The 24,425-nt window shown below is 39.0% G+C and overlaps 2 protein-coding genes across 6 annotated transcripts in view; one reads left to right on the forward strand and one right to left on the reverse strand.

Annotated features, from left to right (window-relative positions):
* Positions 1 to 2,299: 2,299 nt before the first annotated feature.
* PRG4 (proteoglycan 4) lies at positions 2,300 to 19,256 on the forward strand. 4 transcript variants are annotated; one of them, XM_059412788.1, is made up of 13 exons: positions 2,300 to 2,368; positions 2,948 to 3,046; positions 5,776 to 5,898; positions 7,170 to 7,289; positions 9,962 to 10,108; positions 10,714 to 10,833; positions 12,310 to 14,613; positions 15,253 to 15,330; positions 16,215 to 16,351; positions 16,815 to 16,971; positions 17,435 to 17,632; positions 18,104 to 18,229; positions 19,062 to 19,256. In XM_059412788.1, the coding sequence occupies exons 2-13, from the start codon at positions 2,974 to 2,976 to the stop codon at positions 19,157 to 19,159; spliced, it is 3,681 nt and encodes a 1,226-aa protein (XP_059268771.1). In that variant the 5' UTR covers positions 2,300 to 2,368; positions 2,948 to 2,973; the 3' UTR covers positions 19,160 to 19,256. The 4 variants fall into 4 exon arrangements, with proteins under 4 accessions (XP_059268771.1, XP_059268770.1, XP_059268772.1 ...); XM_059412787.1 differs by lacking the exon at positions 2,300 to 2,368 and adding an exon at positions 2,522 to 2,638; XM_059412789.1 differs by lacking the exons at positions 2,300 to 2,368; positions 9,962 to 10,108; positions 10,714 to 10,833 and adding an exon at positions 2,532 to 2,638.
* TPR (translocated promoter region, nuclear basket protein) overlaps positions 19,257 to 24,425 on the reverse strand; it is a 65,315-nt gene continuing 60,146 nt past the window's right edge. For both annotated transcript variants that reach the window (XM_059412786.1, XM_059412785.1), the window contains exons 49-51: positions 22,663 to 22,781; positions 20,052 to 20,147; positions 19,257 to 19,406 (exon numbers count right to left, since the gene is read on the reverse strand). In XM_059412786.1, coding sequence (XP_059268769.1) covers positions 19,351 to 19,406; positions 20,052 to 20,147; positions 22,663 to 22,781 — 271 coding nt within the window. In that variant the 3' untranslated portion in view covers positions 19,257 to 19,350. The remainder of the gene's footprint in view (positions 19,407 to 20,051; positions 20,148 to 22,662; positions 22,782 to 24,425) is intronic.

Raw genomic sequence — 24,425 nt, forward strand, 5'->3', positions numbered from 1 at the left:
TCTGGAGGGTGTGGCAAAACCACATGTGTTGAAGTGGTTACAAGGGAAGATCCCCTAAAGATGGAGAGGTGGACTTATTTCGCTCTAGTTCCATTCACGTAGTTGCAAATAAGTCAATCGGAGAAAGACAACTATCATATGATCTCCCTGATGTGAGAAAGTGGAGATGCAACATGGGTGGTTGAGGGGGTAGGAGAAGAATAAATGAAACAAGATGGGATTGGGAGGGAGACAAACCATAAGTGACTTTTAATCTCACAAAACAAACTGAGGGTTGCCAGGGGTAGGGAGAGGGTGGTGGGGTTATGGACATTGGGGAGCGTATGTGCTATGGTGAGTGCTGCAAAGTGTGTAAACCTGGCGATTCACAGACCTGTACCCCTGGGGATAAAAATATATTATATGTTTATAAAAAATTAAAAATTTAAGGAAAAAAAAATGATGGAGAGTTGGATCCCAAAGGAAGGAGATGATTTAGGAGTGAGCAGATAGTCTCTAGACTGTCCTCTTACATTATATATTTAGCCCAGAATAAGCTTTGTGGAAACAAAAGAGATGTTTATAATCCGTCTTAAGAAAGGTCACAATCTCATAAACCCACATATATACATGAAGGAGTAGAAGTTACTAGTATGATTAAGGACTGAGTAATGGCTTTGACCAAAAGGGACTGGTTATAGCAGAGACATGAGGGAACTTTCTTTATTTTTTTATTTAAATTCAATTTAATTAACATATATTTTTTGTTTCAGAGGTAGAATTTAGTGATTCATCAGTTGCACACAACACCCAGTGCTCATTACTTCAAGTGCCCTTCTTAATGCCCACCGCCCAGTTACCCCATCCCCCCACCCGCCTCTCCTCCAGCACCCCTCAGTTTGCAGAATCATGGGGGAACTTGCAATGAAAGGACATGGGTTCAAATTTTAGCTCTGGCTCCTCCTACTTTTTATATATCCTCAACGGGTCAGGGATTTTTCATTTGTGGCCTTCATTTTATTTGTAAACCATAGAGGATTCTATTTTATTTAAAGACATTTTGTGATATTATGCTCAGTACCTACCAAATATCTACCACACTAGGACTACAGCTGTTTGGTTGGACGAGTACGTGGTTAGACCCAGAACTTCAGTAAAGCACTAGACTACGTGTTGGCAATGGAAGGAAGGCACGGGCATTGGTTGTCCTTGGGGAAACCACAGTCTGTGGCTGTCGGAGTGGGCAAGAGACAGATAATTTCCGTGAAAGGCAGTATCTTTGTTGACTATGATTCTGGATGGGACTGGGGTTGATCTGGGAAGGTTTCAGGGAGGAAGTATGACACAAGCTAGGCCTTTATCAGGGAGATGGGATTTTTTTTTCCTTAAAGATTTATTCATTTATTAGAGAGAGAGAGAGAGAGAGAGAGCGAGCACAAGCATACATGTGAGAGGCTGAGGGAGAAGAAAAAGAACCTCAAGCAGACTCCACGCTGAGTGCAAAGTCTGACGAGGGGCTCAATCCCACGACCCTGAAGTCATAACCTGAGCCAAAACCAAGGTCAGGCACCTAACCGACCATGCCACCCAGGGGTCCTGGGAGATAGGATTGTAACAAGAATATTTCGTATCAAACTGAGGTAAAACCTTGAACAGAGCTGACTTAACTCTGCAAGATGAGAGTTGACATTTTCTGGGGTAAGGAAGCTAAATTACTAATTTCAAAGACCATTCCCAAACATTGCAGTGCTTAAATAAAGGGGGTAAAGGAGAAATCTACACTTTTGAAGCGGCGTTTTTCTTGGTAAAGGAAGCTAGGAAATCCACAGAGCAGACCATCCACCTCTGGGCAATCAGAGCGTATTTTCGGTGCTCAGTGAAAATGCAAACACTCAAGAAACATATTATTTGGTTTAATCATGTAATTTAAGAAAATTTGCGCCACAAACGAACAGTAGGTAAGTTTCAAAATCACTCTTTGTTAGATTTAGCTGTGGCGGGGGGTGGTGGGGGGAGGATAAAAAAAGGAAGAAGGGACAGCAGCGCTTGACTGCTCGGACACTGGTGCTTTGATATGCTGGTCAAGACCTGCCAGGACTATTTACCATCTCAGAACAATTTGTTCATTTCACTCAGAAATTAGAAGTGTGTTTTGGCCAATAATTCTAAATTTATTTTGTAGTAGTCATTTTTCTTAATGGAAGTGTTTTCCAGATGTTGCCTAAGTCTAGCTGTCTGGGCCCTCTTCCAACAAATGAGGAAAGTTTGATTTCATAGGTTGTCACTGTTGATTCTGTCTAACCTTTGGACTAATTGGTTCATCCCAATTTATTTGCACTGATATATAAGACTTCCAGGACACTGGAAAAACTCATTATTGCTTTTACGGGTAAGTGTCAAAGTTAACTTGCTTCATGGAATTAAATGTGTTTTCAATTCAATAGGGATATGCTTTAGTCAAGGAGTTTGAAAAAGGTTTATAAGGATAGGAGTAGGAAAGTTTGAAAAGGACCACAGCTCTGCAGTACACCTGTTGGAAGCTCACAGATTTGATTGGAGAGTTAAGGGAAAGTTGGAATGGTCACTTCTGTGTTTGTCAAATTACACTTTACTGAAGCTGGTTCTTTTTTTTCCCAAGCTGGGATTTAAACCTTGCACTGTAAGTATATGCTGTAATTTAAATAGTGTTGAAATCAGCCTGTTTTCCATTTGGGGGGATTCAAAAGTATTAAAGTAGTCGATAACATGATTGAGATGGTGACTTAATGATTTTTTTCTGCATAAGATTAAATCTAATGGCTAAATATTTGTGATAGAACAAAGGCTGATTATTTTTAAAAGTCTCGTTTCAAGAGTGGGATGGTTTTATCATTAAATCTCCTTTTAAAAATTATTGACAGTAAGTAACACAGACATAAACTAGTTGTGAGATTAAAGAGCAGTTTTGATACTTTTCTTTTCTTTTCAGTGAGGGCTCGGTACCTGGAAACAGCCATGGAGTGGAAAATACTTCCCATATACTTGCTGCTACTTTCTGTTTTCTTGATTCAGCAAGTTTCTTCTCAAGGTACCTTAACCATCAAAGAGATGTTTATTTAACAGCTGCTGCTAATCATTCTGTTTTGACCATTATGACAACAAAAGAAATAGATTTCTAAAGACATGTATTTGTTTGCGCTTAATGTACAATTTTAAAATTATGTGAAGTAGGTGTGGTATATTTATAAACATTTTGGAATTCTCACATTTTTCTGATGTCTTATGAAATCTTTTAAGTTTTGAGTTTTCCTGTAGAATAATTTTTGTGCTCCTTATTTTTATGGTTCTTCCAAAATTTCAACAAAACACAGACACAGGATACACCTATGCTAGTGTGATAAAGTATCATGAGATGAACTGAAAAGAACAGTGTTGAGATAACATGTAATTTTCACTTCCATGTATGATAAATTTAACTAGTCTTTTACATTACATAAATTATTGATGATTTATCATGGCATCACGTATCACATATATCACATATAACTAGGTATCATGTAACAATGAATATTTACAAAGTTTCAAATGGCCTTGTATTAATCTTGAAAGTTCTGTCTTTCTTACAAGGACTAGTCCTCCAGATATGGACTTACACTCGCATATATGTCATCTTATATATTATGACATTGAACTACTCAGTCTTCCAAAAACAGTCAGTCCTGGATGAACAGTCCTTCCTACTCATTTTTGAGAATGTGAAGATAAATTCAATGCAGTCACCTTAGCCCAAGTCTCTAACATGCAATCAAAGTTGATGAGAGACAATAATACCAAGCATTGGATTTTTTGTTTCCTTTTTTTTTTTCCCCCCTTTGGTAAGCAAAACAGGAGAAAAGAAAAATCAAGGTGCAGGATTATTATGGTGAAATTATATTTATAAAATAGACACTTCCAGGAAAATAGTTAAAATTCCCACCAGCCTAAGCACGAGAGATAACTGCCTGCCATGGACATAGTTTCAGAATCACTTAGATAAGACGGAAAAACACATGAAAGCAGACGTGACTATTTAATAAGGAACGATGGCCACCATGTATCTCTAGACTCCTCTGCTCTCTCGTGATGTATTATTAGGCTCACAACACTGAGAGCATTTCCTAAGCTACCTTTCCTCTGTAGTAAGATCATTTGTTCTCTAAAATGCTTTTACTTTCCTCTAAATGAGTGAATTTAAAATTAATAACAACAAAAGGAGGACAGTCATTTAATCTATGAAAATAATTGCACTTCTTATAAAGGTAACTGATGTCCTATTTCAGAAATCTGCGAACTACAAAAGGATAGCCTTTAATGTTGTGTTTGTTGTCTGCTTGTCTTGCCTTCTCAACCTCTTCTCATTCTTTTTCCTTTATATATATAATATATGTATTTATATACATACACTATATATGCATTGTATCGTGCACATATGTATGCAAAAAGTTGTGAAGGTTGTCCTAACATTTACTATTTTCTTTGTACACAAAGACTTAAACTTCCCCGGACTCATTATTTTGAGATTTCTCCAGTGTGGTTCAGCTTCCCTGTATGGCTTTAGGATCAGTGCACCTGACGGTTTCCATTCCAGAGATGGATTCCATTGTTACATTTTTGTGGTTATTGTCTCAGGAAGGTGTTTTCCAAGTGCTTCTTTTTTTTTTTTTAAGATTATATTTATTTATTTGACAGACAGAGATCACAAGTAGGCAGAGAGACAGGCAGAGAGAGAGGAAGGGAAGCAGGCTCCCTGCTGAGCAGAGAGCCCCATGCGGGGCTCCATCCCAGGACCCTGAGATCATGACCTGAGCCGAAGACAGAGGCTTTAATCCACTGAGCCACCCAGGAGCCCCTTCCAAGTGATTCTTAAAAACACCTTTGAGGATCATTACACTTTTGTTTGTATTTTCATTTTGTTTTACCCAGAATAACTTTGACCTTTATACTCAAGCCCAGGTGCTAATTGAACAGTTAACCTATTTTGTACTCGCTGTAGTTGTGGCTGGAAGCATGTGACTTCCTCAGCATTTAAAGAAAGCATAACTGCTTTCTTTGTTCTCAGGAACAAAAAGAAGAGGAAGCCTAGGGAAGTTGTTGCTGGCATGCTCAGCTTACTTTAAATCAACATGAGAGATGAGAGACAATGTGCTTGGGTGGACAAAGTGTGAGCTTTAGAATCAGAGATTTCAGAGTTCAGATTCTAGGTGACCATATAGTGTACTCTCCAAATCAGGACACTTCTGAGAGTGAAAGAGTTCAATAGGAATAATTAATAGGTATTAATTGACCTGTAATACATATATCCTAGAAGTCTTAACTGAGTGCCCCGCTGGTTATTAAAGCCTCTGTGTTTCAGCTTCCTTATCTCTCAAAAGGGGCTACTAATACTCTCCTGGTAACATTTTCATAAACATGAGAGAGAACCTATGACTTAGTGCCCAGCAGAGAGAGGCTGAATAAAGGTCCACTAGTCCCCCTCTGTGGCTGCCTCAGGAGAGCCGTAGCTGCCCCCCTTCTCCCCAGGAATGTCACCCACTTTTTGCAAAACTGTTAACTTTGCCTAATTTTCAAAAGTGTATTTACCTTCCCACTCAGTGAAGCATAAAGTAGCACGCTCAAGGTCACGTCAGTGATCAGGCTAAGGTCCTGTGGACCCATCATTCCCGACCTTTTCCAATGGATAAAACTCTCCCTCGCCAAGTGGCTTTATCCCCCTCATGAGGTCTCTTCCTTCCGGGGACGCGGTTTGGCCATGTTTACGCTAGTGTTGTGTAATTTTAGATTTACCGAGCTGTGCAGGGAGATGTGGGGAAGGGTATTCTAGAGACGCCACCTGCAACTGTGATTATAACTGCCAACACTACATGGAGTGCTGCCCTGACTTCAAGAAAGTCTGCACCGTGGGTAAGTCCCGACAGCTAGTGTCTCCCCCGTCTCTCCACACCGTTCCGGGAGTCCCCTCGCACCCCCTTGCTGCGCTGTTTCCACACTCTTGTGCTTCTTTTTGCTCCAGTGCGTTTCCCTTCCTCGCATCCGTGTTGCAGTGTGCTGTACCTAAGGATGGTATCAAAGGTTGTGCCTCCGGGGGGGGCCGGGGAGGGGGGCCGGGGAGGGGAGCCTGGAAGTCCGTCAGGTGCACAAGGTTGTTGACGAGTCCCAAGCAAAATGTCTTCTTTTAAATAGAGAATACTGTGACTCTGGAGTCATTAAGTAGATAGCGGTGAGTAAAAACTCACTACCAATCAGAGATGTAATTGCTTGGGGTTGGGGTTCTTCGAGAGTTTCATCAAAAGAATCCATGCATATAAAATAAGCTTATCTACTGTTGGACTTTTTGATAGGAGAATGTTCTAGAGTACCTGAAAAAGGGCTCTTTAAATATGAAGCATGCGTGTTTCATGGGGAATTTCAGTTAGAACCCAAAGGCTCTGAATTGTAAAGTACGAGTGGTATTTCCCTTGAACACATTTTGGATCGTTTTTTTTCAACACAGGGACGTTTCATCTCCAACTTTTGAAAATTACAATAAAGTGGTTCAGAGTTACATTCACTTTAGAATTTGCACATGAAGTTGATAAATATATTGCTGTACAGTTATGTGTCCTATAAGGTACTCATTTCAAAGAGGCCTTGGTAAGTGTGTTTCTAGCCAAGGTTTGTTTTGACACGAGCAGGTAGAATTCATGCCATGGAATTAGGCTGGAATCTTTCCACTCTACGCCTTGCTCAGTTTGTCAGATAAAAGTCTCTGCATTTTATAAATGATTTTTGAGCCTAAACAGGGACTCATCTATGTTAACCCAGCTCTTTGGGATATTGTTGTGAGATCCGAAAGTTCCTTTAATAAACATCTATTACAGAGTGGTGGTGCGAGGTGGAGGGTGGAAGGTTTCCATGTGAAGGGCTCCCCCCTTCCCATCGTGCATATGTGAAATGACTGAGATAGCACTGGGGTGTCTCTTGGAGCCTTGGAGGGCAAGTAAAGCTTCTCTGAGTCATCATATTTCTTTCTTGACTTCTCTACTCGGAAAACCACCTGCTCTCAAAATTCCAAACGAAAGACTCAGAAATACACTTCTGGAACTCTAGTCAGCTCTCAGGTGGGAAATGGTGATCAGAACGTGGGGCTGGCCGCACATTCAGTAATCTGTAATGTTTTGTTTTGCTCTGGGTAGAGCTTTCCTGTAAAGGCCGCTGCTTCGAGTCCTTCGCAAGAGGGAGGGAGTGTGACTGCGACTCAGATTGTAAGACATATGGCAAGTGCTGTCCTGATTATGAGAATTTTTGTGGAAAAGGTAAGCCTCATGGTGCCAACCCGCATCTCTCGGCATCTCTCTATGCCGCAAACCTGCACACCTGCTTTAGCGTCGCTGATGATGTCTAATGTGCACTCCACCTAGGGACTTGCTTTTACTAACAGCAATTTCGTTTTAATTTTGCTTCACCAAGAATGAATTAAAGATGGAAAACCTCTTCCAACAGCACTGCCTGGCTCCGCCAGGCTCCGGGAGAGCCAGAGTTGGCTGGCTAAGGAACAGAGAGGATAGGGGCCAAGTGGACGTGCTTTTTCCTCCAGTGTGGTCCGATTTCAGGTGAAGTCAATGGTAACAAGCTCACTCAGGGACTTCTTGTCTCATCCTAATGGTGCTGACCCCACAAAGTCAGTGGTGCTTTGAGCTAGTTGTATTTTTGGCTTAAGTGTTTTTGAGTGTATATTGAATATATATTGAATAGTGTATATTGACAGAACGACACTTTCAGTTTCTCTCTAAACTAGTCAGTTTAGGAGTTAAAGACATTAAATTTATAGGCAAATTTATAGGCAAACCTATCAAGTTGTTAACCTTCTGTTGTACGTGTCTTCTGTTCTCTGCAGTCCATTGTCATCTCTATCGAAATCCCTCTGTGTGACAGAGTCAATAAAAAGGGATATTGTTCCATTTTAAAATCCTCTTCTCTAGTTATAGGTTCTAAAGGAATACTCTGAGAGTATAACAAAACTCTTCAGAGTTTCCCCAAAAATTAAATAAATAAAAATACAAAAAACCCCACCAAAAACCAAATTCCTTTCTTTTACCAAATGTTTGCTCTTAAATTCTCCTTTAAAACAATATTTGTGGAGGTAAAGGTGAAAATAAGCATTGCTTGCATAATATCATTTTATTTAAACAAGGCTGTACATCCTGCTTTTGAACAGTGGGGAAATAGGGTAAAAAGCTGTTAATCAGCATAGTTGAGGGCTATTTCTTAACTGTTCAATGTTTTCATTGGACAGCATTCCAGAAATGATGGAGACTACACCCATATAATCAAAAACTCCGAGCACAGAGTTCCTGCAGCTCTCAGATGGATCTCATGATGAAGGATACATATTTGCTGAGTGCCCTGATAATTGTTTTGGCTGCAAGACAAAAAAACTAAGACTTTATTTTGGGCAGAGGATGGGTGCGGAGGGAGGAGAGTTAGAGAGTGATGAAGCATTGCAAGGAAATGTTAATAAAGACAATGCTTTATGCCACCAGGTGGCGGGTCAGATTACCTGAGGCTTATGTGCGACAGAAAAATTGATGAAGGTCATGCTTCATTTACAGAATTCACAAAGACAGGGTTTCCACTGAAAAGGATGGAACCACCCAGAGCTTCACTACTTCATTTTTTTTTAAGAGTTTATTTATTTATTTGACAAAGAGAGAGAGAGAGAGAGATATCACAAGTAGGCAGAGAGGCAGGCAGAGAGAGAGGGGAAAGCAGGCTCCCTGCCGAGTAGAGATCCAGACGCGGGGGCTTGATCCCAGGACCCTGAGATCATGACCTGAGCCGAAGGCACCCCACTACTTCATTTTTTTAAAAATAGCAGCCAAACTATCTTACCAGTCACCCCTTATTTGTTTCAGGTTTGCTATAGATACTGTTTATAGGCATCTATGTATCCCCAAGTTTTAACTTTTCAAGAAGTGAAGAAATGTAGGTAAGAAAACAGTCCAAGAGGTTGTTTGGCTCAAGATCACTAGCTAGTATGGCAGAACTGGTTCTCAAATTGAGCTCTTTGGTGGGGGGAGGCAGAGGAAGGAGTGTGGTCGTCAGCTCCTGGAGATTGCATTGGTCAGAGTTCCTAGGGGATGTTCGGCAAGAGCAGTGGGATTTATCAGGACTCTGTACTCAAAGCGTTCCCACTAATCTCTTTCTTATCTTTCTGAAGTCCTTCTCCTTTTCTTCTGGTTCCTAACAATCAAAACATATCCCACACCTTCTCTTCTACGGGAGAGAAAAGGTTTCTCTCCTGTAGATGCACTCCAAACCATTGACGGTTGCTTAACTTGGGGAAGGGCCACAGATTTTGAGAAAGGCATAATGTGAAGGTGTGAACTTTTTTCAAGAGTAACTATTGATGTAGATCTTTTGTAATTAAAAAAAAGGTAAATTGGCATCCTATGATTTAAATGAATATGAAAACAGGACAAATGTAATTATTATATTCCTCTTCCTGAGAGCACAAATACCTGTTGTTCGCAAGCAGTTATTACTTCCATCAACACAAAAACTGGCATAAGAGATGGAACTGAGAGAGTCAAGTATGTTTTAGGCCAGGAAATACCTTCAGAAATCGTAATCAGAATAAACATCTCAATTTGCAGACAAGAAAATGAAGTTCAAGAGGGAGTTAGCTCATTTGCTCAAGGTCACAAGAGTTGCATCCTGCAGGTCTAAGACTGGAATTCAGGTTTTCTGACCCTGTCTGAGCCTTTGCACCTTGTCATAACTTATAAAAATTTCAGAACCAATATTTCCTAGCAGTGCATCTTTAGAATTCATCGCTTTGGAGTAACTAGTGTTAGGCTAAGAGCCTGCCTACGCTGGTTTTCACCAGCATTGATTCTTGAAGCCAGGTGTATCCGTGCCTTCCACAGTTAAGAGTTGCTGACGAATGTCAACAGGATGTTAATCCACCTGTCTTGCTTGGCCTCAGTGCATAATCCCCCATCACCATCTTCAAAGACTGCACCTCCACCTCTGGGAGCAACTCAAACCATCAAATCAACATCCAAACGTTCACCCAAAGCACCAAACAAGAAGAAGACTAAGAAAGTGATAGAGTCAGAGGAAATAACAGAAGGTAGGAAGATGGCAGATGTCATGAAAGGTTTTGAGAGGGATTGAGCTGTAGGTGGACTACTTTTTTATAAGACTCTTCATAGAATAAGGGAATCATGCGAGTCATGAAGGGCTCATTACACTTCTTAAAACGTGTTTTTAAGTCAAAGTTTAAGCCAAATTATAAGCCCTCAGCTGTTTATTTTTCTTGAACCAAATTATAAACCATCAGCTATTTATTTTTCTTGAACCAAATTATAAACCATCAGCTATTTATTTTTCTTGTAACTGAACCCAGCATGGGTGTAGGTTAAAAAAAATCAGAAGAAACAGCTCACTGGGGGAAAAAAAAAATCCCAGGTGATTTTCTGCAGAATAATTAGATTCTGTGAGAGAGGGGAAAGTTGAGAGAAAGTAAAATAGTTATATCACTAGTATCTACGATGAGCTTAGCTACCTTACTTTTTAACTGACAAAAGAAGAGTTGATCATATTACTGATAAAAGCAAAACAGGGAGGTTTGTAGCTCAGTAAACATTATTTCTTGCTGTATTTGGACTGGCGGTTTTTTTTTTTTTTTGCTTTAAATTACAGTTGGTGTGATCAACCTTTTTATTTGATTTATAGAACATTCTGTTTCTGAAAATCAAGAGTCTTCCTCCTCTTCTTCTTCCTCTTCAACTATTCGGAAAATCAAGTCTTCCAAAAATTCAGCTGCTAATAAAGAATTAAAGAAGAAACCCAAAGGTTTGAGCATTGATAAAGATCAAAGACTATATCAATGCCATATTAGTAATAGTTACCTAAAGGCAATGTGTGTTGGAACAATGATTTGAGGACATTTCAGTCACTTGGGGCATGTATAGATTTGTAAAAATTATTGTAGAAGATACTAATGAGAACTTCCTACAGGAAACTAGTGCAAAGCAGCTAAGAAACCATTCTTTAAACAAAGGATAAGAAGATGCTAGAGCGGCAGCTCTGGAACCACAGATGACACCAGAGATGCTCGGTTTTGGTTTTTGAGTTTAATTCCTGTTCCCTGATCCGTTTTTCTTTCTTCTTCTCTCTCCTTGTTCCTAATGTTATTTTTCCTTATTTTGCAAACATTTATATGCTGCTTTAAGTGCTTTAGAATATTAATCCATTAAAGTCTCATATGAATCTCTGGGAAAGCCAATATTATTATCCACATTTTACAGTTCCTTTTTATTATTTTTCTAATTAAATTATGTGTCATTCTGGCTGTGGTTTTTTTTTTTGTTGTTGTTGTTGTTTTTGGTTGTAGAGAATGTACTACAGATTAGGCTATTACCTTCTGAAAAGAGATTCCCTTTGTTCTGCTTTTCATTATTTCCTGAAATTCTAAAATGTATTCTCTTTCTCCAGGAAAATACTGAATTTTGGATACTGGAGTTTTGAAGAACTCTATTTCCTGGGTGGTTATTTCCCCTAAAGCCTTTTCTTTGGCTAAATACCCAAATACATAGTCTTTGAATCATCCAAAGAGTCTTGCACATCACAGAAGTGCAGTCCGTGTTTGCTAAATGGAACTCATCTCAGTGATGAGCTCATGATATGCTCTTTGGACTCTGAAATTCACCTGTGGGGCAGCTGCTGTAAGAAATCCTGTTAAACAGGATTTCTTTTCCTGCCATGGCATCCTAATCTCTTCTCTGCATCCCCTGGTGGGCTGCTGAATTTAGGTGCGCCCAGGAAAGAGAGCCACTAACAACCATGTGTGTGGACACAGAGCTCAGTAGGGACCATGGGAGTGATTGGAGCAGATCCCTGGGGTGTAGTTGGAGAGGCCTCTGAGGCAACTGGTGCGGTAAATTTACAAGATGTTGGAACTAGGTTTCCAGGGGGGCGGACGGGTCACTGAGCAACGTGAAGTAAGAGGAGTGGAGAAAGTGAGGGGCAAAGAGCATTCTTATAGAGATGACTTAGTGTTGTCGATCATGTTGGTAATTTCCAAGTTGCCACTTGTTTCTTTCTATTAATTGTACAGACTTTAACTTGTGCTTTTCACCCCTTCTCAATAATTCCCCCAAATAGCCCAATCAGATTAAGTTCAGTAGTCACCACTGTAAAATAAATTAATAGACGTATTATAGGTTAGCAGTTTGCTTGGGATACACAGCTAGTTGATAAGGATGAGATCTTTAGGTCACTATTGAAAAGAACTACTCAAAAATAAAAGATGTGTATATTTTTTTCTAGTAACAGTTGACAAGAAGGAAAAAACTCCTAAAAAGAAACCTACCCTAGAACCACCGGTTGTAAATGAAGCTGGAAGCGGACTGGATAGCGGGGACCTCAAGCTCACCCCAACTCCTGACACTCCTACTACCCAAAGCCATAAAGTTACCACATCTCCCAAGATTACAACAGGCAAACCAATAAGTCCTAAACCCAGTCTTCCACCTAGTTCTGATCCATCCAAAGAGACACCTTCAAAACCTAATAAAGAGACAAGAGCTGAAACTAAAGAGATTTCTTTAACAAAAAAAGAAACTTCAAGTGGAACAAAAGAGAAGACTGTTTCAACTAAAGAGACACGAAGTGCAGAGAAAACACCTGCTGAAGATTTTGTATCCACATCCAAAGCTCCTGTTAAATCTACACCCAAAGCTGAAACTACAACCAAATCCCCTGTTCCCACCACGACCACGGAGCCTACACCCACTACCACCAAGGAGCCTGAACCCACTACCACCAAGGAGCCCACATCCACCACCACCAAGGAGCCTGAACCCACCACCCCTAAGAAGCCTGCACCCACCACTCTTAAGGAGCCTGCACCTACCACCACCAAAGAACCTGCACCTTCTACCCCCAAGGAGCCTGCACCCACTACCACCAAAGAGCCTGTACCCACAGCCCCCAAGGAGCCTGTACCCACTACCACCAAGGAGCCTGAACCCACCACCACCAAGGATGAACCCACCACCACCAAGGAGCCTGAACCCACCACCCCTAAAAAGCCTGCACCTGCTACTCCTAAGGAGCCTGCACCCACTACCACCAAAGAGCCTGCACCTACCACTCTCAAGGAGCCTGTACCCACTACCACCAAGGAGCCTGAACCTACCACCCCCAAGGAGCCTGCACCCACCACCCCCAAGGAGCCTGCACCCACCACCCCCAAGGAGCCTGCACCCACTACCACCAAGGAGCCTGAACCTACCACCACCAAGAAGCCAACACCCACTACCCCTAAGGATCCTGTACCCACAGCCCCCAAAGAGCCTGCACCCACTACCACCAAAGAGCCTGCACCAACAGCCCCCAAGGAGCCTGCACCCACTACCACCAAAGAGCCTGCACCCACCACGCCCAAGGAGCCTACAACTACCACTCCTAAGGAGCCTGAGCCCACTACCATCAAAGAGCCTGCACCCACAGCTCCCAAGGAATCTGGACCCACCACCACCAAGGAGCCAACACCCATCACCTCTAATAAGCCTGCACCTACCACTCCTAAGGAGCCTGCACCCACGGTCCCCAAAGAGCCTGCACCCACCACCCCCAAGAAGCCTGCACCCACTGCCCCCAAAGAGCCTGCACCCACCATGCCCAAGAAGCCTGTACCCACTACCCCCAAGGAGCCTGCACCCACCGCCCCCAAGGAGCCTGCACCCACCACCCCCAAGAAGCCTGCTCCAGCTCTTCTTGAGACACCTGCTCCAACCATCTCAGAGGCCTCTACTACAACCACCACCATGGAGCCTCCTCCTACTACTCCCAAGAACCCTGCTGAATCAACGCCTGCAGAACCCACACCAAAGCCTCCTGAGAACAGTCCCAAGGAACCTGTTGTACCTGTAACCAAGGCTCCTGAAGTGACCAAACCTGAAATGACAACACCTAAAGACAAAACAGAAAAAGACACACGTACAAAACCTGAAATTACAAGTGCTGTACCTAAGATTACAACCCAAGAGACAGGAATTCCAACAGAAGAGACCACTGAGTCCCAAACAAGTACAACCACACAAGTAACTCCTATCACATCATCCAAAAGTACTCCTAGAGCAACACCTCCTGCACCCAAAGAAATGACTACAACAAAAAAGACAACTACAATGGAAGAGACTGTGAATAAACCTGAAGAAACCACAGCTGTGCCCAAAGATACAACCACGAAATCTGAAGTGTCAACTTCCAAACCCCGAAAGCCAACCAAAGCACCAAAAAGGCCTACTTCTACCAAAAAGCCAAAAACAGTACCGAAAGGGAGAAAACCAAAGACTACAGCAACTCCCCCAAAGATGACTACATCAACAATGCCTACATTACACCCTACCTCTTCAGAGGAAGCCATGCTCCAAACTACCACCAGCCCCAACCAGGGACTTAAATCAGAAATAGTTGAAGTAAATCCAAATAAAGATGCAGATACTGCTGGAGAAAAACCTCACATGATCCCCAGGCCCTCTGCGTTAACCCCTATATTGACCCCAGGTACTGGTACCGTGGTGAGAGGATCCAATCAAGACATCGCCATCAATCCCATGCTTTCAGGTAATAAGCATCAGTTATGTCCAGTTTTAAAACTGGTGATGTTAACTTAAATTTATCTGGGCCAGAATACCCTGAGTTAGTATCTCGCTATTGATATGTATTACCTTGCAGAGTTTTACAGCTTCTCTGTAGGTAAGCAGAGGAGTAATCACCGTAAGATTATTTGGTCTTTGAAAAATTGAGTAATAAGGAATTTAGTGCATTTGTGTCTATATGCAGAGATGGTGTACAGAATGTCAAAAAAATTTAGTTGGGAGCGTATTCTTATAAGAGTACAATGCAAGGCAAAAGTCTGCAACATTTTGCTCTTTTCCACACCAATTCCAAAGGGCAATCAGAAATGAAAAATGAAGTTTTGTGTTGGGATCAAACATCTAGTAATTATCTAATTTACATAAATATCAGGTAACTTTGCCCATTCCAATTTTTATACATTACTTTTTGAATAATATCACCTTTAAGTAAAACAATTATGAAGCATGGCTCTTCTTTTTTGTTTCTGAAATATGCACACCTCCTACTAGCCCTTTCAAAAGCTTAGGAAAATGTGAACAGAGGAAACAGCCCGGTGGGAGGATTTGAAAAGAACATAAACTCTTTTCTCATTTTCTTTTGTATTGGCTTAATCTTTTGTTTTAGATGAGACTAATTTATGCAACGGTAAGCCAGTAGATGGACTGACTACTCTGCGCAATGGAACATTGGTTGCATTTCGAGGTGAGCTATGCGCATATTTTTTCTTCTGCCCATCATTTTATTCTTGGCATTTATGAGAACCAAAGGAGGGCAGAAGCTTAGGTTGAGTTTTCTGGAGGGAAACCTGATTGATGAACTTAACTCACACAATATTTTGGAACGTGAAAGTAATTACCAAAATACAGGACTAACAGAATTAAACACATTAGAGTAACAAATATAACAGCTTGAACTGATACTATTAAATTTTTGCTTTCCTTAGTAATTAAAGTAATTAAAAGGTAGTTCAAATTTTAATTTCATACCAAATGACATGATATCCAGGTTTGTATTTGTATTCCCTGCTCTACATTATATGAAAATAACAACTTGATTGCAACGTGTTCAAAAGTGCTACATCTTGTGGGAACCTAACAGGAGAACAGATACCACTACCACTAGAGGATCAACTTCATGTTGCTTCTCTGCTGGTCCAGTCCTCTTATATTTAGATTAAATCTGAAAGGAAACAAATCATACACTAGCATGATAGAGGCCAAAGAGATTTTAGCAGTCACTGAATTATAACTTAATTCTAAAAGATAAAGAAATGGAGATAAGTGCCTTTCTGTAACTCACAAGGCCAGAAGGATCTTTCTAGAGAAACTGGAAAACTAAAATATTTCAAAGGCTATAATGAACTTCATTATACCTGAGACCAGAGAAATATCTACTCTCAGAAATGTTCAAATACTAACTTCTGTACTAATCCTCACAGTGTTGACTAAACTTGTCATATAATGTGTGTTAACACTCTCTTTTTAAAAAAATGATGAACTAATTAACAATTTTTCATTCTGGTTTCTTTTGGGATAAGTTATAGTATTCATTCAGTTTGGAGGCTGATCTACCACTTTCAATTTTAGGTCATTATTTCTGGATGCTGAGTCCATTCAATCCACCATCTCCACCTCGTAAAATTACTGAAGTTTGGGGTATTCCTTCTCCCATTGATACTGTTTTTACTCGATGCAACTGTGAAGGAAAAACTTTCTTCTTTAAGGTAAGAAATCAGCTGAGAGAGATCGGCAACTAGCTATTCCTTTTATTAAGAGCATAAATCAGCTTAACCTCCACTTCAGAAGGGTCTTCGTATTTTTTTTTTAAAGATTTTATTTATTTGACACAGAGAGAGAGATCACAAGTAGGCAGAGAGGGAGGGGGAAGCAGGCTCCCCGCTGAGCAGAAAGCCTGATGTGGGGCTCGACCCCAGGACCCTAAGATCATGACCTGAGTCAAAGGCAGAGGCCCCAACCCACAGAGCCACCCAGGCGCCCCAGGTATTCATATTTTATTAAACTATTCTATCATCAAAATTTAATAAAAAGCTAACAATTGAGTAACATCAAAGACCAATTTATTCACTTAACAAAGTTAAAACTTTCTCCCTATATTTACATTTAAGAATGAATCCCTAACTTTTCTATTCCAAGATGTTAACACTATTTCCTCTGTTAAATCAACAGGATTCCCAATACTGGCGTTTCACCAATGACAGAAAAGATCCTGGGTACCCCAAACAAATTGTAAAAGGATTTGGAGGACTAAATGGAAAAATAGTGGCAGCACTCTCAATAGCTAAACACAAGGACAGACCTGAATCTGTGTATTTTTTCAAGAGAGGTATGTTTACGATAAATGACAAAATTACAAAACTTCTAAGTATTGATTTGTCTGAGAAATTTTATTCAGTATTTTCATTTATTAAGGAGTTTACTGTCAAAAGATCTTTAATGGCTGTAATCAAATTGCTTTCAATGAAAAAACTGAGGACAGTAAAATATATTCAGAGCTCTCAGCATGCAAATTATAGTTTCACCTGAATTTTCAGGTCATTATATAAAGGTCATCATTTACTTTCAAACAAAGTTAAATAAAAATTATGCAATTTGTTGGTTTTATTCATTCAACATTTAGCATTTAGCAATTATTTTATAATGCCCTTGACTATTAGCCATTATTAATGTCTGAACATACTTTATGAGAAACACTGACCATTTCCTCTACCTTGTAAAAGCTCTTTTCCACTTTTCTGGGGGATTAAGCTTAATTTTCTCATCACATGTGATTTTCTACTACATAATAGGTGGCAGTGTTCAGCAGTATATTTATAAACAGGAGCCCATCAGAAAGTGCCCTGGAAGAAGGCCTGCTATCAATTATCCAGTGTATGGAGAAACAACACAGGTTAGGAGACGTCGCTTTGAACGTGCCATAGGACCTTCTCAAACACACACCATCAGAATTCACTATTCACCCATCAGAGTCTCTTATCAAGAAAAAGGTAATGTTTCTTCCTGCGTTAAAAATTATTACACATGAAATAGACATCATACAGTTTATCTCACAGAATGAAGCTTATTGAATATAAATAGTGACTAAATAGCCCCAATAATTTAAAACTTAGTGATTCAAAACATCAGTTTGCCTCCGTGAATGACCAGATCAACATGTACATATTGTTTTTTTGTGAGTAATAGAATGCAATTTATTCAGGTTTGTTATTTGTAATAAATGCATTTTTCAAATACCTCTTACCAAGAACATCACATACAAATCTACAAACCTCAGCAGAGTCCTAACAGGTAGGTATTTGAACCATGTCAGAGGGGGCAAAAACTGAGGCACCTAAGTTAAATAAGTCACCCAACGTAGCAGAGCTATTCAGTGGGATTCAAACCCAGATCTGTCCAATTCTTATGGCTGCTCTTCCCCACAGCACAATCCATTTAGTCTGGTATCTTTAAATCTACAGGTTTCCTCCATAATGAAGTTAAAATGAGTTTACAGTGGAGAGGATTTCCAAATGTGGTTACTTCAGCTATAGCACTGCCTAACATCAGAAGACCTGATGGCTATGATTACTATGCCTTTTCTAGGAGTAAGTTATTAAGCAACTTCTTAGCTTCTTAAAGATGTGCTCTAATCTCTAAAACATGAATATAACTAAAGCAAAAACAAGTGTTCAATGGTGACTAAAGGTGAGAAATTAAACTATAATACGTATTCCAATTGCTCTGAAGAAGACCGAATTTAGATTTTCACTTCACTTTTAATTAAATCGAATAAGCTGTGATTCAATTCTGCATTATCCTTCATGAGATTAAAGCCTATTATGATAAATCATCTAATTATTTGAGTAAAACTGCTACTAAAACAATATTTTACATTACCTGTGGCATTTAATAAAGGTCTTGGGTGCCACAAAATACTATTTGAATCATTTCACAAGTCCTGAAGATCACAAAGAAGTTTTTAACAAACCAACTGTTTTAATTAATAAAAATTAAATTATGTTACTTGGGGCACTTTTCTTTGAAAAACTCAGAAATCTAAGTTATTCTACTTAAAGGATAAAACTGAAGTAAATTATTGTTTTTTAGACTTAGTTTTTCTGAAACTCTTAGGTTGAAAAAGGAGAGTTGAACCTAATTTTATAGAAAGCTGTTGACAGGTCAATCTGTCAAGGCAATTGTTTTTGTTTTTGTCAGAAAGTTCAAATTAATTAATACAAATATTTCTGATATTAAAATGACTATACTCAAAGATAGTGTCTTTGAGTACAATAATCAACACAAACTATCTTTGAGTACAATAATCTGTGTAGATGATCTACAAACTATCTTTGAGTACAATAATCAACACAAACTTTTTTTTTAAGTTCAGGTGTTTTGTTTTCTTTTTAATTAAAAAATGATTTCTCTTCTACTTAGATCAATACTATAACGTCGATGAACCCAGTAGAACAGCAAGAGTCATTACCACTCGTTCTGGGCGGAGCTTATCCAATGTTTGGTACAACTGTCCTTAGACCCACGGGCAAAGGAAGAGTCAACTAATTAAATGAAGAATGAAAAATTTTGACATTGAAATACATTTTATTAATAAAGAATGTTGAGAGAAGCATACCAATTTAAATACAAAATGTTTTTAATCTCGACAATCATTACACTAAAACAGGCTTGAGAATCTTATTCACAATTATTACAGTTTACAGGACATTTAATTAATATTTCCTCTATTTATTCCTCCTCTCCCTCCCATTGCATGGCTCACACCTATAAGAGAAAAAAATAACCAAACTGAATGCATCTTTGAAGAAGTTACCTCAAAACTGGAGTATTCACTTACCCTAGGTCACTATAAAAATTGCTTTCAATATCAAATATCTAGATATATAAATATAAAACTGTGTTAGACATTTCACACATCTTCAGTTGAAAATTATTACAATTAGATTAATAGTTTCATGGCATGAATACAATCTTTAAGGGTTACATCAGAAAACATGGGGATATTAAAATTTTTAATTTTTTTGAACTAGTTAAAGTCACAAAGCTTTACTCTGTTGTGTAAAAAGTGTAACAACAACTGGAAGGGATTTAACAAATAACTGTCTAGTACTGCAACACTTCAGCTTCTCCAAATCTTATTTTGAATTCAAGGAAGAAATGAATAAATATGAAATATAAGCACATATTCATTATATAACTGTAGTTTACAAGTCTTTCTGTGAGAAGTTTACAGATGAGTAAATATCACATACTCAATGTGATATGTGATATGTGTAAATATCACATGCTCCAATCCTTGGAACATTAAAAAAAAAACTACATACAAGTTAGAAGCTTAAGGATTAGAAAACTTGTCCCATGTATTGCTATCCTACATTCTATCACGTAATCAATATGTCAGAAATTTACCTCTCTGTCTGTTAAACTGACGACCACGGACACCTTGTCTCAATGTTGTCTGAAGTCTTACTCGTCTGAAAGGCTTTGGTTGACTACTGCTAGTATCTAAGAGAAAAAACCCCAAACATTAAAATATAAGCAAGCAAATAAAAAATAAGAAAAATAAGAAAAGCATTTATAATGGCAAAATCTAGTTACTAAATGAATGCATGAATAAAATGCAGAGGTGTCCATTTATTTTCAATATTTAAAAGTTGTTTGACTTTTAACAAGGGACATTTAACAAACAAAAAAAGGTAAAAAAGTGAAAAAATATTCTTATTAAAAAAAAGTTCTTGATTTTTTTCATTCATTCACTGCACTCACATAATACATATTCACTTGGTGCCTATCCAGGTATGACCGTGCTAGCAGGCAGGGACTACAATAAAAAAACCACGTATCACCTCCCTCAGGAAACAAGAGACCCCCACATATAATGTGAGTCAAATCTGAATCCTCTTTCCCAGACACCCCAAATCCAATCATTAGCAAATCTTGCCAGCTCGAATTTAAATACATACTCCCAAATCTGACTTCTCAGAAAACTTCACTCTACCATCCTGTCTCAAACATCCTTGTCCTTACCTCGAATTTACAATATCCTCCGAACTTTCTCCTTGTTTCTGCTCATTGCACATTTTCAGTCTCTTGTTTACACAGAAGCCAAACTGATACTGTTAAATCTTTAAGTCAGAACTTCTCACCACTCTGAAGCCCTCTAAAAGCTTCCGAAATCCACCAAAGCCAAAGCAATTATAATGATCTACTGGGGCTCTCCTCCCTACCCCCTTCCTATCTCCTGCTAGCCTGCCTCTCTGGCCTTACTGTGCTCTAACCACACCGGCCCTCTTGCTGATCCTGAATGTACCACCTGCTGCCTGATAGATACCTGCTATAGATCTCATCTGGAATACTCCTTCCTCAAAAAACTGCACAGCTTGCTCCTTTGCCCTTTCCTGTCTTTACTTAAAAGTCATTTCCTTGGTAATACTTTCTACCAAATCACCTAGGACACGGTAGGTACTCAAATATTTACTGACCAAATGAATAAGTGTTCAGATGAGGAGGCTTACTGTTTTATAGAGATCTTAAAATTTTATTTATTTGACAGAGATCACAAGTAGGCAGGGAGGCAGGCAGAGACAGAGAGAGGGGGAAGCAGACTCCCCGCTCAGCAGGGAGCCAGATGTGGGTCCCAGGACCCCGAAATCATGACCCGAGTCGAAGGCAGAGGCTTTAACCTACTGAGCCACCCAGGTGCCACTGAGGAGGCTTAGTGTTTTATATTATCAAATAAATTTAAAGACATTCTAATTTTACAGAAACTGTAAAAGGGGACAAAAACCATATTTTCTTGTGCAAGCCTTGGTAAGATGTAACATTCTACTGTCCAAGATAATTTTCACGGGATATCAGAATATAATTGGGAGAAGAGGATTTCAGCAATTGTATTATTAGTAACTGACAATTTCTGAGTCTTGCTGAGTGTAATGCATTGAGTTATATAATTTATATACATTACTTCTAATCCTGACTGCAAGACTAGTTATGATTATCCATATTTCATTTATAACTGTGCAGACATTTAAAGTTACTAGCTGTTAGTTAAGGTAGATGTGGGATCTGAATCAATGGCTATCGGCTTACAGGCTGCTATGTCTGGGAAAAGCAGCTGATAGGCAAGAGAGATCTTGAGAGAGCAAAGTCCCATGACTAAAGAAAGTAAGAACTAAGCAGGTCTTCCATAGAATGTGAAGGTTCCATGGCAGAATTTGAGAATTACTGCTATAAACAATTCAAAATAATTAGTGTGGATGATTGGTACTGTATTTCTTCAACTAATAAAAGTAATTCCCTACCTAAAAATTTTGAGACAGATAAGCTAGTATAGTGAATTGTTTAAGAGTGGAGTCTCTGAAGCCAAACTTCTTGAGTTCATATTCTTGCTTGCCCATCATTTTTTAGCTATGTATCTTGGAAAAGTTATTCACGTTTCTGTGCCTCAATTTCCATATGGGTGATTACCATATTGGGTTGATGTGAGAAGTGAGTGAATATATGTAAAAGGCTTAGCATGCTGTCCAACACATAGTTAAGTGCTCAATAAATATTATTTTTTGAAAGTACCACAGAAATAATTTTTATTGTAGAAAAATACATAAAATAATCTTTAAGTTAACTTCAAAAACTTGAAAGCCAAACTTAGAAACTGTTTAATCAGTAAATTTCAAATATTTTTTGAGTCACAGACCTCCTACCCTTCAACTCTCCAAATCAAATCTCATGTAAGAATCCTAATATGTAGAACAAATAACAAGAAACTCCTTTAAAGAGACAGGAAACCTGAAGTACTGCTCCTCAGCTGCCCTCCCAGTGACCCATCCCTCACAGCCCTGTGGCACTTCTAGTACAACCGAGTCTTAAAACTACATTTCCTTTAATAAAATACAATTTCCCTTTGAAATAAACCATTTTTAATTCAGGGGAAAAAAAGAATGATTTCTTTGTTACTAACAAAATCATCTTTTGCAAACAAGTTTGTTGTATCAGTTGTGTTGTACTCAGAGCAGGAACTTACCTACAGAAGAGCTGGATGGAGGATCCTGGCTGGTAGAAGGAAGATCTGACTCATCAGATGCCTGAACAGGTTCTTCTTCCTGCTGGCTATCAATTTCTAGGCCTGCTTCAGAACTAATACTAAGAAAAGAAAATAAAAATTGATTGGAAAATACAAAACTGATCCTGGAGGTATCCTAAATTGTTCCTAAACTTTTTCTGATACAGTTTATCACTTAAATAAGACACTGTAGACTCTTAATATTGGAAACTGTGTATTTTTTTTTTTTAAAGGAGCAGGGGCAAAGACAGCTCAAACTGTTTTTTCCTTATTCCTCTTCTCACTAGGACATGTTCCAATTTTAGTTTTTATTTCCCTTCTTTGTTATTTTTTCTTTTTGACAAAGGATATACACATTCTTGGCAATATTTGTATGAGATATATTATACAGATTTTTGAAATCTCAAAACACTTTTCTAGGAAGGCAAAGTACTAAAATAACTCACAAGTCTCTTAAACAACCTGCCACTAACTCACCATGGGCTCTAGCCCAGATGAGACATGCTGCAGGTACGTGAATTCCTGGCTCAACAGCTGTTAACTCTCTCCCCATTCAATCAAACAGTCTCTCTCCCATTCAATAAAGCACATCAAAACACAAGTAAGGGAAAGAATAGTACAAAAATAAGTTCAATCTGCTCCAGTTTTGTTATGGGCAAGCTTCAGGGCAGTCACTAGTAACACCGTCTCTGAAAGATCTCTCTCATGACTACCTGCTGAAGTTGAGATGTGCTACTGAAGGACCAAGTGCATGGGGCTGAAGTCACAGGTCAAATCCAGTCTCAACCACTTACCAGTGACCTAAGCAAGTTATTTTAACATGTTCTGAGTCTGAGCTTTCTCACTGTAAAATGGAATACTTTACAAAGATTTTGTGTAGGTTAGAAATGACATATCTTTTTATTTACTTATTTATTTGACAGAGAGAGAGAGAGAGACAGTGAGAGAGGGAATACAAGCAGTGGGAATGGGAGAAAAAGAAGCAGGCTTCCCGGTGGGCAGAGAGCCTGATTCGGGGCTTGAACCCAGGACCCTGGGATAATGACCTGAGCTGAAGGCAGATGCTTAATGACTGAGCCACTCAGGTGCCCCAGAAATGACATATCTAAAGTGTCTTGCATGCATGATATAAAATTAATGGCAACTGGTATTCTTAGCAGGGTCTGTAGTCCCCCCCCAAATTAAGCAGCACTATGTTAGAGCATAATAATGGGCTTGCTTTTTTCCCTCATATACTAGAATTGGTGTATAATTATGCAAGTAAATACTGCTTAATAAAACAAAATCTTTGAGCTCTACCTAGCAAATCTGTTTTCTACTTCTAGCTGTGCCTCTACACAGTCCAACTTTTTTATTTTGTAAAGAATTAGGTTCTGCTTTGAAAGCTAAATACTTCTCTGAGACCAATGTTAGTGGTTCTTTGCATGAAATAACTCTACACCCTTTGACTTAAAAAAAAAAATCCAGAAGCTGTGTCATAAAACACTTCTTTTGTTAAACTTTGTATATAACTGACATGCTAAAATGCAATCAGGTCTTAAAAACTACTAGAAAATTTCTAATTTTTAAGAAGTTAATATTTCAGACATCAAGTTCTAAATGCACATAAAGAAAGAGTAAGTGAGGTTCATTTGAGAGCCCACTACAAAATGGAAAGTTAGTCTTTCCAAATTTTCACAGAAAGACTTCTTTCTTAGGGAAAGTTCAAGCAGCTACATGAATTG

Source organism: Mustela nigripes, chromosome 10, assembly GCF_022355385.1.
Source record: "Mustela nigripes isolate SB6536 chromosome 10, MUSNIG.SB6536, whole genome shotgun sequence".
In the NCBI taxonomy this organism is placed as follows: Eukaryota; Metazoa; Chordata; class Mammalia; order Carnivora; family Mustelidae; genus Mustela; species Mustela nigripes.

Bases quoted from the DNA above. Each gene is read 5' to 3' on its own strand.
- PRG4 (XM_059412788.1), top strand. From the start codon at position 2,974: ATGGAGTGGAAAATACTTCCCATATACTTGCTGCTACTTTCTGTTTTC. The intron at 16,352-16,814 runs GTAAGAAATCAG...TTAAATCAACAG, and splicing joins GAAAAACTTTCTTCTTTAAG to GATTCCCAATACTGGCGTTT. The intron at 17,633-18,103 runs GTAATGTTTCTT...TTAAATCTACAG, and splicing joins AGTCTCTTATCAAGAAAAAG to GTTTCCTCCATAATGAAGTT.